This window comes from Copidosoma floridanum, unplaced genomic scaffold, assembly GCF_036245765.1.
Source record: "Copidosoma floridanum isolate Cflo_tuat_1 unplaced genomic scaffold, Cflo_Japanese_pri ptg000004l, whole genome shotgun sequence".
Lineage (NCBI taxonomy): Eukaryota > Metazoa > Arthropoda > Insecta > Hymenoptera > Encyrtidae > Copidosoma > Copidosoma floridanum.
In genome coordinates this window covers 8,539,690-8,558,560 of record NW_028321881.1, presented here as the reverse complement: position 1 = coordinate 8,558,560, position 18,871 = coordinate 8,539,690, and the positions used below count along the sequence as shown (strand labels likewise).

Below are 18,871 nucleotides of genomic sequence, written 5' to 3'. Positions count from 1 at the left end.
TCGTGAACAATATTGTGAGAAATGTTAGAGTTTATATTTACACTTTGATGTACCTTTTGCGTTACAATTGTTTTCTCGTCTGCTACCGCCTTTTCGACACTGATCCTCCTAGTGGTCAATTTTGGTACTGCTAAAAAATTGCAACAGACGTCTGTTACGGACTGCACAAAGCACACTTCGTACCACCCGTCTTATCTTACACCGTGACCTTGCCATATTTTATTCATTATATTATAAGGCTGGATATGAAGACTTTTGTTGGGATTTTTTAATATCATCGTATTTGATCTTATTGGGTATTTTAGTAAGCAGCCAATACACAAGATTTTTAAATGGGTGGCAAATGGTCAAGTATGGATCCTTCTGAAATAAAAATTCCAGAATTAAATAATTTATTAGATAGGGATCCTATTTTAAAGCCGTACGAAAATGAAATTAAAAAAAGGTACAGTATTTTCGAAGATTTATAAACAACTTATATTCGTGTCTTGAAAGTTGGTGTCGAGTACGTACCCCTAAAAATGGTTATTTTTTATACATAATTTGTATATAAAAAATTAATTGTTATAAAAATTAGCTACTTATTTTCATCATTTCCTCCAAAATGTTTATATTTCCTCCATCAACAAGTCTCCTGAGTATTACTACTTAATTAAATGATGACGTAAATCACAATGTGTGTAAAATTACTGCATTAATACAATCACTTACATCATTGTTTTTATGTTAACGAAAGTCTTATTTCACATGTTAAAATTTTCTGGTTTTCAACAGCGTGTCATGCACAAATTGCAAAAAAAGGTTTCAAAAAAAAAAAAAAAAAAAATTTCACACAAGCATTTCAAAATTGTTTCTAAATATGATTTTTTTGTAGATACGACAGACATTATTGTTCCAAAACTGAAGGCCTCAAGAACTTTTAAATTTGAAGACTAAAGTTGTTATTTTAATTTTTTTTTTAATATTGATTGAAAATCCTTGAATTCCTCAGTTTATTCATTTCATCTACATGATTACACTAATTATGGCTAATAGAACATTAAAAGTTATAACATTTAGAAACATTTTTTGAACATTCACGCAAAAGTTAAAGCTATTAACACATGTATTTTATAGCTATTATTCACAACAATTAACAGTTACTTCCTAGTAGGTTATAGCTGTAAATGAAGGTCATTATAGATATGATCAGCTTTTACTTATAGGTGTCATTTTAGCTACAAAGTTTTGACTGAGTATTCCATACTGCTCAAACAAACCACTATAAATATAACTTCAGTCTATTACCTCTAACAAAGGCTCATAACAATTGGGCCGTATATCAAGCAGATGCACTATGGAGTATTCCAATAAATTAAAGATTGGAATATAAGCAGAAGTAAAAATACATTTAATACTTAATATCATGTCTCGTCCAATATGCACAATGGATGGGTAGATAAAGCACATAATAAGAGATTTTCTGCAACTATGACAAAAATTTTTGGAATCCCTTCGTATTACAATCGAAATACATGGAAAAATAGTTTTGGGACATGCTCGTCCCCGTTTTTTTTTGTTAAACAAACAGCAAAAATCTACCAAATGTATTCTTCGAATTTCTTTGATAATTTTTTTTTTTTCAGATGTTGTATTGCAAAAATAGCAACGTATAATTTGTTCGCTATTTAATTGTCTACTGATCAATGCCAGTTAAATTATCTGAAATCGATTCTTTAGGAAGTTATGTAACATTAATGTGATCGCCATCCTTAATTCTAATTACTCACCTATTGATTTATAATTGTTGAATGAAAGTTCCTCAAAGTTTGAAACACGATACCTCTATTAGTAAACTATAACCACTCTCAACGATTTTTGTTAAACATGAAAAATGACTGCCTTTTCATTCATTATAGGCTACCCTGAACCTTATGATACCTTATAAATCGTCTATTTTTAACAAATAAAAAAAATCAGGTGCGGGTTTCGGGACACCCGACAGAAGTGAAACATAAAAGAATACGTTATTGAACTGGGTGGTATTTAATTGTCTATGATGAAAAAGTATTATTTTTTCACCCTAAAAAATCTTCAATTCATATTTTTATATTACAACGACAGTTTATTGACGAGTATATATTTTTATCAGTCAATATTGTAGGTTAGAAAAAAGCAAATATCAAATTATGTTTATATTTTTCTTATTCATCAACATGTTAAAAATATGTCATAAATTGCCCGAGCTAAAATATATAGCTGTCAATATAGCTATTGAAAACAGCTGTTACTAGTGTTTCCGATTGCAGTGAATTATGAAGCGCTAAAATTCAAAAAAGTCAAAAGACCATTTTCGAAAAAATCAAAGAAAAATTGTTTTAACCTTTGTCTGATAGTAATAAGTTGATTAACATAACATATTGATCCATACGAATTTGTTGTATTGGGACTTTAAAAATTTATAATTTTTTCAATGTTCATTTTTCTCAATGAACATATAAATTCAAGTTCACGTTATACATGTCAACATGTCTTGCACTTTATTACTTTAGATACAATTATATTTTTTATGCACAATCTTTTACTTCTTATATCGTCCAATGTAAACTAACTTCATAAATGGCCATTATTTGTATAGTCTTCTATTTGGTTCTGTAATATAAAATTATTTATTACTCAATATACTTTATTTTCTCATGACAATGTGCGCTTAAGATCTTACTAGAAAAAAACTTTCTGCGTATTGCAAAGTATAAATGCCACTATCACTTGAATTTGACTGCTGAGAGAGATCCATGCAGATAACAGTTAGATTTTCATAAATATTAGTATTTTTGTTTATTTCATTCCGATACTCCAAATTAAGATAATGCAACATGTTGGCTTTTACGCTGTTCAGATTACAACTATTAAGCGAGTCAAAAATCAGGAGGAAAGGTCTGTCATTCACTATGAACCAACTATTTATTAGCATTCTACAAATTAAGTGATGCAATTAAGTAGTAACTAATTTAGACGGGTACATGAAGCACCTAATAAAGAATTTTCTGCGACTACGACAGACGTTGATGGAATCGCTTCGTATAATAATCTGAATACATGGAAAAATAGTTTAAGAGCATAATCGTGCCAGCTTTTTTTGTTACTAAACGAATAGTGAGAATCAAACAAATTTTGTTGTAGTGCTAGTAAAGGCGAGTAAAGGGCAAAAGTCGCCATTAAAAATTTAAATTTTGCAACATTATTAACTTTTACATTTTTTAATACAAATTCTTCAAAATTTGAAATTTGACATCTCTTATAAGGATTTTTAACCATGGACAACGATTATTGTATAACATTGAAAATGAAGTCACGAAACGTTTATTGATGTAAAAATTCATTTGACTGCCCTAATCCTTGCAGTATACCTAGATCACATTTTAAAAAGGGAGTTTATTAAGGATACAAAGATATTATAAGTAAAAAAAAATTGTTTTAATTTTAACCCCAAATTTTTATAAAACTCAATTTTGTAACATCAACAAGTTGTTATAACTCTGATGTTTTAAATTATATTGTGCTGTAACCAATTTTGATTGATACGGTATATTTTTACACGAATTATAAAAAAAAATTAATTGCAATAACGTGTTTTTAACAAAAGTTATGAAAATTTAGTGTTCGTTATGTTTGTATGAATTTTGATGGCTGTTTCGACTTGAAAAATTTTTTTTCTACTCGTATAGGATACTTTTTGTTTATTTATGTGAGTTAATGTTTTTTGCATTCATTACCCCTGATAAATCAGTTCGGTTGTCACTATATTCGTTTAGTAACAAAAAAAGCTGGCACGATTATGCTCCAAAACTATTTTTCTATGTATTTAGATCGTAACACGAAGCGATTCCATCAATTTCTGTCGCAGTCGCAGAAAATTCTTTATTAACCATTTTTTGAGGTTTCATCTACTTGTATAATTTATTATTTATATTTGTTTCAAATTTTTGTTTACACTTCAAAGGCTTTATACTGTAAAAGCGAATAGTGACAATAAATATATATTAGACACCAAAATTAAAGCACAAAATTTTTTGTAGTGCAATAATATTAGACAAGGTAACCAACAACATTACTTACGAAATACTTGCATCATAGCAAAAGTTGAATATTTAGTTTTATTGATAACGATGATTTAAAGAATTTAAACTTATACGAATACGCTAAACTGTACTTTCACAGGATACATTAGTTTGATGCCACAGACGTAAAATAGGTGTATTAAAAAAGTTTCGAGAAATTTAATTATAATGGAGGAATAATTTTCAGGAGAGTAAAGACATATTTTACTTCTACGACTTTGGATATTGTTCATCAGCAACATATTTTTCATAAAATTTCGATCTTTTACTAGGGAAAGGGTTTATTCTCTCGTGTGGTGAAACAAGGTATAACACCAGCAGGTACTAATGATTACTAAAAATTTTTTCATGTTTATTTAACATCCAACAATAACACCATTTTGCAATTGATTTTCAAAAGAAAAAAAAATTGTGAAACGGTCATAACAATAAAATCGATTATAATTTAATTTAATAATTTTCTTACTTCTGACAAACAGGAATCATAATGAATTCATAATTAAAAATATTTATGTTCCTGGTCCATTTTTTGATTCCTTCATAGCGCTCTTCGTAAGTTTTTTTATTTCCACTGATCCATTTCGTATAAAAAAAGGAATTAAAAATTATTGTTCTTTTTTAATAGTAATCACCTATTATTTCAAAGTATAAATAATCAAGACAAAATTTTTTATAATATTATTTAACCAATTTCTTTCATACAGACAAGATAAATGACTTTTTCGAATGGATATTCTACCCACACCATGATTAACTGGATACGTTAAAAGGCTGTAATTTTTAAAATTTAATAGTATACGGAACTTGCATATTTCTTTCATCGATCGAGATGATAATTATTTCATATTACACTTTGTCTCCATCTTTACTGGAAATACACTGTACATTTTTGGCGCATGATATTTCACTGGATACTTGGACAGTGGTATTCTAAAATAATTAATTATAATGCAGTGAAAAAAGTGCTGAATCGATGCAACCGTGGTATTTTCGTATCTGAATGATTTTTTTTCTTGCATATTGTTTACACAGGAAAATTAATTTTGAAAAAACTTATACTGTTGGTTTTGTAACACAAACCGGTGACAATAAAATGAAGAACGTTGATTAAAGTTTTAAATAATACAGGCTTTTCATCTTGACAATATTATTTTTTCCTCACTTTTGATGAAATGTACTGATTGTTTGCTAAGAACTGACAAACTTGAAAAATCATTATATTTCGTAGGAGATTTTTTTTCATTCATTTAATCTTCTAAAAAAAATGTAATAAAAGTTTGCCACTATTTCATTGGTGACATGGGCAGACGCATAATTATTATGATAAGTGGAAAAACTGTCTTGAATAAACGTATTTACGAAGATTCCGTCAAGAAATAAAAAAAATATTACGTAACTCTTAGAAAAATTATGTTCTTTTTAATAACATTTTATGTGCGTACGAATTTTTTCAACATCTTTTTCCAATCATATTTTCGAAAAAAAAATCATTTAATTCCACAATTTAACCTAAGCTTTTATGGAAATCAGTAATTGAATTATACTTAAACTACTGATTAAATAAATCAAAACTTTCAACAAATTTTTTTCCCAGTTCAAAATAAGTTTATTAAACAGCTGTCTTTTAAAAAAGAATAAACGTTAAAAAAAAAAATCACACAAAAATCTTCAGAAAAGTTACATTTAATAACATTTTATTAGTAACCCCCTAAAACCTATGTTCAATTATAAAGTTAAATGATTTAATTTCTCGAAAATATGTTCGTAAAAAAATTCTTTTTAAATTCATATACATATTATGTTAAAAAAAAAAAAAATAAAATTTTTTTTCCAGCATTATTTAATATTTATTTTTTTGGAATATCTTAAAATACTTTATTTAGATATTGGTTGATCCACCAACTTTATATTAAAATAATGATTGTAAGAACTAATTATTGAAAGAGTCACATCTTATAATTTTTAGTAAAATAACGTCGTATCTCTTACTTATATAACTTTTATGTATGACTTTGTTAGGAATCACTTTTTTTTTCTCTTTCGTATTGAATCGGGATTCAATCAGAGTTGTACTTACCAATACACGTTTTCCTCTCTGCCTCGGTATGACGATGGATAGTTGGAGACGTTTGGATACCGATGATCTCGCAGGTAATTGTGGTAGTGGTACTGTAATAATCTTTCAATATTTACAACATTTAAAAGTTTTGCTAAGAGCTACAATCTACGCAGTTAAACGGTTAACTTCATTCATAATTGGCTTACGTTTCCTTTCGTACTTTTTCGTCAGACGTTGCAACCGTAAATTTTAAAGATCCCTAAATCACGGTTTACATGTTACATTATGTATAAACACAAACATCATACATCACGTATAATATACACTTAAATATATGCATGCATACACACACACACAAGCCCAAATATTAGAGAGCTTCAGCCCCTGGCATCGATTTCATGGTCACGAAGGGCTCCGTGAGGTGTGGTAGAGTAGTGGGATAGTAAATTAATTTTACTCAGAACAAGTAACGGAGAAACGAAAAAAAAATTGAACTCCCTTTAACTCGTCGATTTTTCGCGTTTTGCAGTTTCATCAAACGAAAAACGTTCCGACAATTACTTATGTATGTATGAAGAAATCCACAAAATATATTCCGCTTTTGTCCCCAATTTGTAGTTCAAAATTTTTTTTGAGGCACACCTTTAGAACTGGGCTTATTTTATTCACAACCTCACAATCAGGTTTCAGTGGAGGTGAAACTTTTTTTGTTTTTTTTTAATGTATCGATGAATTTTTAAGACAAAAATGATCGATGAAAATGTGTCTTTTTGTTTTGCTCATAACTTTGCTTCTAAATAATCTATTGACAATCTTTAAAGGCTTAATTAAAGGGTTTGAAATAATTTTTAATTTAAGCTCCATTGGATTGGATTAAAATAAGTTCTTCTAAAATACCTTCTACAATAGTTACTAGCAATTGAAGTGAGATCGTAATTTTGAGCTCAAAATGATATTTTATAGTTCTAGATTTTTCCTGTACATCTTTCTTTTAAAAAATCGCCATAAACTTCTTCAGAGCTCAAATGAACAAGCTTGAAAAAATCTTGATATTAAGGAGGCTTGGGCGATTTTGAATTAAATGCTGGCTAGGTCTAAAATTCAGAGATTATATAGATAAAGTTTGCTAGATTTTTTTAGGAAAAAAAAATTGGTAGGTCAACACATTTATTTTCGAGAAAATCGCTTGTGAAAATTCGTCATTTTAACACGCAACCTTACGGAACCCGAAATTTAATAGACTATCTTACCGCAATAAAAAGCTGTGGGCCCACACATTAAATTGGTACATGTACTTGAAAGTATAAAGAAACTATTATTTAAAAAAAAAGAATAGGATCAACACGTTAAATTTTGAGAAAATAGCGAGGAAAACATCGAACATGAGAATTGTTTTGTTCAGGTACTGTAAGTGCGCATGCGCTGTACATTCATAAACATACAAGCATGAAAATTTAAGTCTAACACAAGTATGGGTACATAATAGCAGATGAGAGCAAGAGAGTACAGTGTTGTCAGCTTTATCGTGGCAGGGCCGTCATCTTTACACAAGGTACCTCGGGAAAACTAATAAATTTTTTAATATCGATTTTCCCAATGACTTTTCCGCGTATTATTGCTATTTTGTTCACACATGTGTAAAATCAAAATGATTATAAAAAAAATATTACAAAGAATCATTTGTATGACAAGTACCCCACAGAGGCCCCTTAATAGATACGACACCAAACGTCCAAGCCTCCTTAAGCTTCATTGCATTTGATTTAATATACTCAAATAAAACTTACAATGAATCGAAGAGAGGCATAGTTTATAGACATTTTTTTACTGCAAAACCTCATTTCACAAGTCATCGATTTTTCCTATACTCTTTCCTCATAAGTTATAAAAAAAAAAAAGATGTTTTTCAAAAAAAATTCTTATTTATAAATGGAGAACAAAAACGGGATATTTTTTGTGGATTTCCTCATATGCATACGATAAAGTTAATTTTCTTAATGTATGACGTATATATGTAAAAGATATTTCAACTTAATCATACACACCCGGATTTATACTTCCTACACATGCGTTTGTTATCATATCATCGTTGTTTTCGAAAATTAAAAAATCGCATCATAGCTTTAGTATCGTTTAGAGTTAGATTTTTAAAATATGTGTACGAAGCTTCCTTGGTGTAACTGTGTATGTGAGCTTGTTTTTCCTTTATTAGTTTTTTAATTTTATACTTCGTCAGAAGAGAATAAAATAGATGGTCCAACTATGATGGTTGATTAATATCTAATGATGTGCAGTTTGCATCCTCCAGTATGTCAGTTTTACTCAAATAAACCCATTTGATACTATTTCTGGTAAGTTTTTCATTTCTTTTGAGCAAAAAGTCTGAAAAATTGAGATGTTAGCTATATTTAAAAGGTGAAATAAAAATTTTGCATATTATTTACCAACAATTTTAGAAGTACTCCGATCAATTGTTATTTTCTTTCCAACTAAAAGATAGTAGTGACATTATACTAAGATAATGGCTACTGAACTGCAATTTTAGAAAAGAAATTAAAGTCTTTGGAAATCTTGAAATATCTTTTAATGTCAAATATGTACTCGATGGTATATTACGTCACTATAGAGCTCAAAGTATGAACATGAGAGCCCGAAGGGCACGATTATTGTACGTTTTTGCCTAAATAGCGTACCCGTGGGCACACTTTGCGCCCAGTAAATCAGTTTAGGCTCCAGTACTTTGGAATCAGGGGGCCTCAACGTATTTTTCCGACCTCGGGGGTTTCTGAGGGTCGGGTATACCCTCGGTAAGAAATGGTAGTTTTCGTACCTGATGGTGCATGTCGCCAGGGCAAGCAAGGAGGCCTAAGGGGCACCTTGTGCTTGCCCTGGTTGGATGCCTACCAGTAGAGAATCGTATTTTTCCTACCGAGGGCACACCCAACCCTCTAAAACGCTAGAGGTAGAAAAAATAGGATTCGCCACATAAGCGCCTTCGCTCCGTGGCTACCTTGCGTCCTTCGGGCAGCAAAATAGCCCCGGAGACGATGGCACTTATCCGACGAAAACTACTATTTCTTCCTCAAGGCGTTTTTTATAACATTTAGACTGCGCTCTCGGTAATAAAAGATGTGGTTCGGTACATAAGCGCAATCATACTGTGGTTACACTGTGATCGCAAAATCACCCTGGTGGCGATGGCTCTTATTTTATGAAAAGTACTATTTCTGCCCATGGACGCAAAGTGCGGTCCGAAGGCGAAAAGTGGCAGTTGTACTTTGCGCCACGGAAAAAATAGTAATTTTTACAACATAAGCGCCATCGCCACGAAGTAAGTCCCGGTAGCATGGTACTTTTGTGGTGAGTGCTATTTTTTCTACCGTAGGCGCAGCAAATGTAACAATGTGACGAAAACGTCAATTGGTAGGAAAAACAAAATACCATTTTTTTAGCAGCAGTTTAGTAGTTTCTCTATGTGTATACTTTGTAAGATAATAGAGATATTATTTAAAATCCAATAATAAAGAGTATAGTTAAATCGAAAAGGTATATTTTCTAGATGAGCCAAAAATTATTTTAATTCTTCTACATAATATGAGTGTATAGTTTTCGTATTTCGAAACATATTCATAAAAATTTTATTTCTTTTCAGTTCTTTATCCGATTTCAAATTTTCAGAGTTAGTAATATTTATCAAACGATTTTCGACAGAGTTACCATAGAAAATAAAAAAAAAATTTTATTTACAAGAACTTTTATATAAAACGAAAGCTTTCACACGTTTTCGTATAAGTAATCACATCTAAATTATTTCATGATTAAACATTTTTGGAAATTTTCAGTGGCAACCCCATCAGAAATTGTTTTGATAATAATAGACATAGTGCTAAGAAGTATAATAATAATTTTTTGTGCATCTATTGTGCTGGTAAACATGACAGTATAACATGTCAAAATAAACAACAAAAGAGATGCTGTAACTGTCAAGCAGCTAATTTTAAATATAAACTTAATAGAAATATAAATCATACGCTGTGTCTATTCGCACCTTATATCCACGTACACGCATGCGCCTCGCTCGCTTCGCTCGCTCGAAAAAAAAAATAAACTTGGATTCTATAAGTACCGGACAGTAGAGTTACCCACTGCGCATGCGTATCCACTATATCCACGTAATTACTTAGATATACGGTACGTTTTGGTGCGAATAGACACTACATAAATTATATAGCTAGTGATTCCACAATTTGTGAGACGTACAAATCAAGATTTAAATATTTGAAATCAAAAATTGACTATTCAATCGCTACCTATTAATGGCTACAATAATGGAAGAAGATCTCACAAGAAAAGAGGAAGACACATTCATCACTGAAAAGGATTTTAAAGACATACAATCTGCTAACAGGGAATTACGAATCAAAAAAAGCACCTTTTTGTGTGTCAATTTAAGGAGTCTAAACACAAACATAAGTAAGCTTGAAATCTTTGTTGGCAGATTGATTAATAAACCATTGGTAATCATATGTACAGAATCATGGAACATCACATCCTTGAATGTCTATATGATGGAAGGGTATGATTTGCATTATAATAACAGTAAAATTAATAGGGCTGATGGAAAAGTCTTATGTGTTAGAGAAGATTTAAATTATAATCTAGAAGTTGAAACTGTAGATAAATTAAAAATAATTAGTTGCACATTAATATTTGGCAAAGAAAAAGTAAAAATATCTGGTGTATAGGTGTCAGCATTATAAGAAAGACAGATTCATTTTAAATCTTAAAAGATGCTTAAATAAAAACAAGAAATACAAAAATCATCATTGGTGACTTAAAAATTGACTTTATTAAAATGGATGATGACGGACAAAATTTTCTTTTTAATTTTCTTGAATTACAATATATGCCTCTGTTTAAAACAATAACGAGGCCCAGTTACCATGACCTAAAAGTGGGAACCTGCATAGATAATGTTTTTGCCAGGTCTAACCTTGCATATACATCATATAAAATCAGTCAATTATTTAATGACCACTATCCACTCATAGTAAATGTTGGCTCTACAATAGCCAGCTCTTCAAGTAATATATAGTTCAAACTCTTTAATTACAAAAAATTGAACAAATTAGCAATAAAAAAACCCTGGCACAGATTATTGTATATGCAGGATCCCGAAACTGCTACTAATAAATTTATGAACGCAATCAAAACACTAATTCAAAAAGTAAAATTAATAGGAAACAAAAGTAAAGAAAAAAACATGCTGCGTACACAATGGATTACGCAAGGAATCATAAAGTCCTGTAACACAAAAGAGATTTTGTATAATAGGTGGAAAGCAAATCCATAAAATGAAACATTGAAAGAAAACTATAAAAATTCTAAAAAAGTCTTGCTAAAATCATTAAACGAGAAAAATATAGCTACGAGCAAAAGAAATGTAAATAAATGTGACAAGGATGGTAAAAAATTAAGGATGCTCTCTTTTTTGTAACCAACAACATACTGAACAAATTAAACGAAAATCAAAAGGTTGTGGGTACGTTTTTGGATTTGGGTAAGGTCTTTGACACGGTTAACCTCAAAATTTTATTGGTAAAACTAGAATGATATGGTAGTAGGGGACATGCTAAAGAATTATTAAAGAGTTACTTATCGGATAGGTTACAAAGAGTAAAAATTGATGACTCAAATAGTGATTTTACAAAAGTAAATACGGGTGTTCCACAAGGTACCCTGTTGTTGCGGTCCAATAAAAACCAATAAAATTTTACAATGGGATTTTTCTATTAGTTTCTTATCGGTATTTGCACCCGTAAATCCAAATAAAATCCGAAATGGTCAAAAATAGATTTTCTATATCATTTATTATAACTAGGACATGATTGAACAAAAATAAATTGACAAATTCATGTCATACCATCCGGATGGTAACATCAAAACTGAAAATCACTCTCTGCATAGTCAAGATTCCCCAATCTCTACTGAAAACACTCGTACACAGAATTCAAATATTTCAGTTCCAGTTGAATATATAATTCGTGCAGCTCCTTTGATCAACTTTTTGGTAAGAAATAAATATTAGACTATATTTTTGAAGAAAATTACTGCAATAGTATTTTTCTTGTCTTACAGAGTTCGTCACTGACAAATATTTCCAACGCTCAAAATGGTGCTCCATTGGAACAGAATCCCATGGAGAATATACAGACAGTGAATTCGCCACCACTAGTTATTAATTTACCATATTCAAATGTACTGCCTAATGTGGTAAATGTCTTAAATCCACTTTCACATCCTGCTCTTGCTGAAAATCCAAAGAAGATGCCAATAAAAAAAGTATCTCAAAAAGGTAAAGCAGCTGTCATTACCTCCAAGGAGTATTCTAATGATTTGATGGCTCAAAAATTAAAAAGTATGAAAAAAGAATCTTGTGATACTAAGAAAAAACAAATTGTGATTAAAAATATTAGTATTTTAAAAAAACCTGTTGAGACTACAAAAAACACGCCAAGAAATCCTCTGAAAGCTATAAATCTTAACAAAATGGTACAATCAAATGACCATCAGAGTGCGGATTCTACTATTTGCAATCGGAATAATATATCGATTCCAGACTGCCCAATCCTTTTTGTTACTGACTTTCCAGAGGAACAAAATTTATTTAATAATTTACTTTGATTTAATGCGGTGAATAACATATTCAAAAGCCAAAGAATGTGATTACAGAAATTTAATGTGTTCATGATTTAGTGTAATAAGTTCACTTACAATGTAAAGAAAGATTCGAAAATAAAAAAATAAATTACCTAACTTTTTTTTTGTAGCACACACTTTTTATCTATTACGTATCCCTCACGCTACGAATGCCCCAGCCCGTACTACACCATACCCCACCCATGGGGCAAAGTAGAGCTTTTTAAGAACGAGCTATTTTTTTTATTTTAAATTTTAAATGTTGCACAATAATTTTTTAACTTGTAGGCTAGGTTCACAAGTATCATACTTTTACAACACAATTTTTTAGATATTCTAATCCTCATTCCTTTAGTAAATACAGCTCAAGAATGTTAGAGTGCCCTGCGTGCCCTGGTCTCCCCTACACAGAAAGGATACAAGTACTGAGATGCCATTATTCATAAGAGAATGCTACTTGCTTAAAACAATTATACACGAATATGCAGGCCTCTCAACTAGCTTTAAAAACTCTAAAAAAAGTACAAGACACAAAGTAACATTACCTAAAGTGAAAACATTAAAACTTGAAAATACAGAAATAGTAGCTATAAAAATATAAAATGCACTTAATCAAAATTGGATGAGTAAAAATATAAAAAAATTACAGAATATGAATTTATTAGATGCAAAGGAGTTAATTAAATTATGAAAGTAATAATGAAAGAACTGGTATTTAATTTGAACATTATTACATACATTATTGCATATACTCTACTACAGACGTTAGTTGTTAAACTGATTAATTAAATATATAATTACAAGAGTTCATTCTTAGTTTTTAAGCTTTTGTTTGTCTTTATTTTTTTATTTTTTTTTTTATTTTTTTTTATTTCTTTGAGCCGTTTGCTTTTAGCATTTAGGCTCGTTTACTTTTAGTTATTAAGATAAACTAGGTCTGCGCACAGGTTTTTTGGAAAACCTCTAGCATTTTTTATGTAGTTGTATTATAATACTATGCATAAAATGTATCATAGAACACCCGGTTCAATAAATAAATAAATAAAACAAACTTTCTAACTTTAAAAGTGGTTGAAAAATAAAAAGAAAATCGTTTATAAGTATGTTTCTAAAAAATGGAATTAAATGCATATGCGATGTCAAACATTGAACAAAATAAGTATTTTCTTGCGTACGAGGAACCGTACTTCTCACCACATGTTCTACAATCTAGTAGTAAGTTTTTTAATGACAGCTGTATAATCATTAAAAGTGCAATGCCATATGTACATATATGATAGACAGCGTCTCGAAATATAATACTACTGAATTCAATAATATTTAAAAACTACTACAGATTTTTTATAATTATAAATTTAAAGATTATCATCCAATATAATTCTAATAAGTATCTATCATATGATAGAGTACCTTTGTTATTTTTTTTTGATGTACCAGTGTTAAATATTTTTAGAAGATTAGAATTTTGGTAGTACGTTCATGGGAGATTGTCTGGAGCATAAGTATTCAGTTACATATTAATGACTAAGTTACTCACAAACACTTCGTCTTCGATTTCTCTAGCATTGTTTAGCTTACATTGTGATGTATTATTATTTGCGTTAGGGTATTGCAACGAAGTACAGTCAGTAGAGCTTGCAATATCATTGTCTAAGTGCAGTTCGTAATTGTTTTGAATAACAGTACTATTTGAGTCATCAATAGTATAGTCCGGTATAACTTTTTGTTGTAAAGTAATTTTTTTTCTCTAAATCGCGTTATATTATCCTCAATTTCAACCTTAACGTCTTTTTCTTCATTTTCAGCAACCTAAAACATTTATGTGTATCAGTGTATATAATATATGCATGATCTAAGGGTATGCTAGTAAAGGACACATTAAATTTATTTTTCCGACCTTGGGCGTTTTTGAGGGTTGGGGGGTGCCCTCAGTAGGAAAAATAGGATTCACCACATAAGCGCCATCGCTTTATGGCTACCTTACGTCCCTCAAGCCCTGCTTCGCAGGTCCCTCGCGCCGTAAAATAGCCCTGGAGACGATGGCCTTTATCCGACGAAAACTACCATGGGCGCAAACTGCAACTGCCACCTTGCACCTTCGGGCCACACTTTGCGCTCTGTAATCAATTTGGGCCCATGAACAGAAAAGTTTTTTCCGAGCCCATAGGTCCTAAATCATTTTTGATAAATAGTTCTTTAATTTCATCATGCACACTTAATCACTTCTGCTATTGTTTTGTGATTTATTTTGTTAATCGGTAATGTACTTTTATTTCAATGAAAATGTATTGCTTTAATGAAAGCCTATACACGGCATACATTACGTACCATACACTGTCTATTATTTTCAAAAATTACGAATTTTGCATCTGTACGTGAGTTTCTGTACACTAATACATATGGGTAATTCCGCCGTAACTCTCTCAGATTCAGTCTAAAATTGTTGGTTTTTCGAATTGAACTTTATAAATATTTTATGGCTGATTATTGCTTGTCAGTATATACAAAACAATTGTCTACAATGAATTTGCTACAAACTATTTGTGTCAAAACTTGTACAGCTTTTATGATTTTAGGTGGGAGTCGGAACTGACCTATTTATAAAAAATACTTATTTATAAAAAATACTTATACAAAGCTGGACAATTGGACTCTCACCCTAACTCGTATTTTAATCTACAAGAGAAAAAGGGATCACTGTAAGCGAGGAAAATAGCAGTCTTGGAACTGAAGCTCGTTGCAATGCTTTTAAAATTGAATTTGGCATTTCGAAAAGCTCTAACTCTCTTAATATCTCTTCAGTCTGCTGATCCCCATTGCTTGTGGTCAAATGTGCACGTCGGAGCTTCTAAAGCCAAAGACATCTGCATAAACGTTGTAAGTTAGTTCGAGAAACTTTGTCTTGCAGAGGTTTTAAGGTACACTTTTTTTAACATACTCGTTGATGAGGCTATAGACGTGAGCAAAGATAAGGCCCTTGCAATCATGGTTTAATTTATTGATTCACTTGATGGTTTTACAAAAAGAGCAGTATGGGAATTAGCACGATTATTTGATGTCATTTCAAATTCGTTTAAAAATTACGACATCCCACTGGTTAACATTATTTCAATAAGTTCCTGATGTTATTTGTACAATCTGTCCCGCGCATGTTACAAATCTCGTTGTAAGACATGCAATGAAATTTTTACCAGAAGACCTCAAAAATCTTATTAATAATTGTTATGGTATGATAAGCAGTTCCTCAAGAGCACATAATTTAATGGTCCAGCAAATAAAACATTATTATCCAAAACATACAATTCTTCATTGGATTCAAGTGCATTGGCTGCAACTGGAATTATGCGTGAATCAAAATTTGAAGCAATGGAACTTATTGTTAGAAATGGCCGAGGAATTGGCAGACAACGATGATAAACTGAGCATGACTCTACTCGCCCAAATAAAAAAAAAAGAAAACAAATATTTTTTAATAATGTTACAGCGCGTTTTGCCTTTCATCAATCGATTAAATTTATATTTCCAAAAAAGTGATGTCGTAATTCATGAAGCAAAGCGCCGAGTCGAAGACTGCTATTTTATACACGTATTTTATCTTGCTTCATGAGTCAAACATATCTTATCTGCTCTTCCGCAAAAGATATCGATATATTTGATACAAGATTATTTGTCCATCTAGATTTCGGCGAAAAAGTTTAAGATTTTATAATATCTTTACCCGTGGAATCCGATTTTTTTTGCAAAACAGCTTATAATTTTTTAATTTCCTTGGCACTGGAACTATGCTGGAAGTATGTATGCACGAATTTATAAACTTACTTGCTCGCGGAAACTTGTTCTTAAAAAATGGAGTGTAAAAAGTAATTCATGGGCTTATAAATTATAAATATCAGTTGCAGTCAAGGCTGTGGTTGAGTGAATTTAAAAAATCCGAAGAAAAAAATACCATGATTATAAATCATGACGTACGAAATCACATGCACTACCACTAGTACTATTACCTACTTTTACTACTACATTATTATCGAAATTATTACTACTATCTAAACACGACATTTCCAAGGGTATTTCTGTGAAGAAATATCACTTTAAATAAGCTGCAAGAATAATACATTTGTATAGCAGGGGTCCCTAAAAAATATTTTTATTAATACAAGAGACTTAAGTAATATTTTAGATAAATGAATTTTCGATAAATACTCGAATTCTATTGGCTTGAAGTGTTGAAATATCAGACGTTTGTATCCATAAAAAAATTGCAATAAAAATATTTTGTATACCTTTTCAGCCCTTCGTTAAATTTTAACCATGGTAACAATATGAGCATATATGGCATTTTGTACCTTTTTTATAAGCATTTTTTTAAAAAGCATAACCATCTATTTATAATGATTTTTAAAATTTGTTAAATTTTTACTTCTAATTGACGATCTGTGTACTCGTACATCATTAATATTGTGGATGAATAAACTTTTTTTTCTCAGATTTTCAGAGTACAATAATCCACTGTATGAGGCCGCTTCTATCTTAGATACACGCAATGCTGTATCCCAAAATTTCCGAGAAACATTGTTTCGACACTTTTTTGGCCGTTTAAAAAAAATTAGTTTGCAATGTAACGTTGGAAAATGTACTGTGGATACCGTGGAACCAAATACCAACATCGAAATACTTAACAAATACAAATAATGAAAAAAAAAAATGTTAAAGATTTTTGGTATTATGTTAATACGATTCGGGAGGAGGATGGAGTTTGACCATTTGAAGAATTGGGATCAGTATGCTTGACAGCAATATCAATTCCTCAGTCCAATGTACTAGCTGAAACTAAATTTTGTAAATATTTTAAAACAGACAGGCGCAGTCGTCTGAATGCTACAAGTGTTGATTGGTTAGCAGTAGCTCGCGAAATCGTAAAAAAATACGGAGGAGAAAGATTTGAACCACCAGAAGTTATGGTAGATCTATTATTAGAAGGTGACTATAATAAAAACTTTACAAAATGATATCCTAGAAAGTCAATAGTAGTAAGTAGTAAAGGATGTCTGACACCACAAAAATTATTTGGCATTATAACTATTTAGCATGGGTTGAAATTATGAAAAATATATGTAATGCATAAAATTAAATATTAATACTTTCCTATGATGTTAGTGTCTTACAATTAAAGTAATTTTTTTAATTATGTAATATTGTTGTATTAAAAAAAAATTTGTAGTTGATTTTTGCTATTTAATTTATATTAATTACTATACCTTATATTTACTTTACTTAAAGGACTTTTAATGAAAAATACACACATTTAAAAAAATACAGAAGCCTTATTATTTAGTAGTGCCACTAATTACATGCATTGTTTGGTGTTACCATGCATATAATGTGCATGCAGCTAAATAATTAAATGGTATTAAAAAAATAAATTGTTTCCATTATCATGCAACCATCAAAACGAAGGGCTCACGTAAACCTCCATGTACATAAAATATGTGTCTTAGCCTCTGTCGGTAAGACGGGTTACGTTTCGGTTATTTGTTTTATTATTAGAAAAAATATTTGTTATTTTCTTTCAAATTTATACCATTTCATTGTTTTGTAACTCAATGAAACTCTCTGAAGCTTGATTATTGATGATAATTTATTTAATAAAACTTATTTGTTATACTGTAACACTAAATACTTTTAATAGATGCATTTTATGGTAAACCAATAAATAACATTATTGTGGGCAGTATATTTAACATTCATAATTTATCATCAGAAAAAGGTTAAAACAATTTTTTTTTTTTTTTTGAAAATGGTCTTTTGATTTTTTGAATTTTGGCGCTTCATAATTCACTGCAATCGGAAACACTGGTTTTGACAGCTTTACATAAGCTATAACTACCTATATTATAGCTATAATTAGGTTTATGAATAAGGTGTACGTAAACGTTTATTTATAAGTATAATTATAGGTATAAAGTATAGCTATAAATTTTTCTTAGATTTTACATCCGATTGGTTTAAAATCGGA

General features: G+C 30.3%; 1 protein-coding gene across 2 annotated transcripts in view; it reads left to right on the top strand.

The window, feature by feature from the left end:
• The first annotated feature begins 211 nt into the window (after positions 1-211).
• AGBE (1,4-alpha-glucan-branching enzyme) overlaps positions 212-18,871 on the top strand; it is a 567,870-nt gene continuing 549,210 nt past the window's right edge. For both annotated transcript variants that reach the window (XM_089597372.1, XM_089597367.1), the window contains exon 1: positions 212-445. In XM_089597372.1, coding sequence (XP_089453498.1) covers positions 333-445 — 113 coding nt within the window. In that variant the 5' untranslated portion in view covers positions 212-332. The remainder of the gene's footprint in view (positions 446-18,871) is intronic.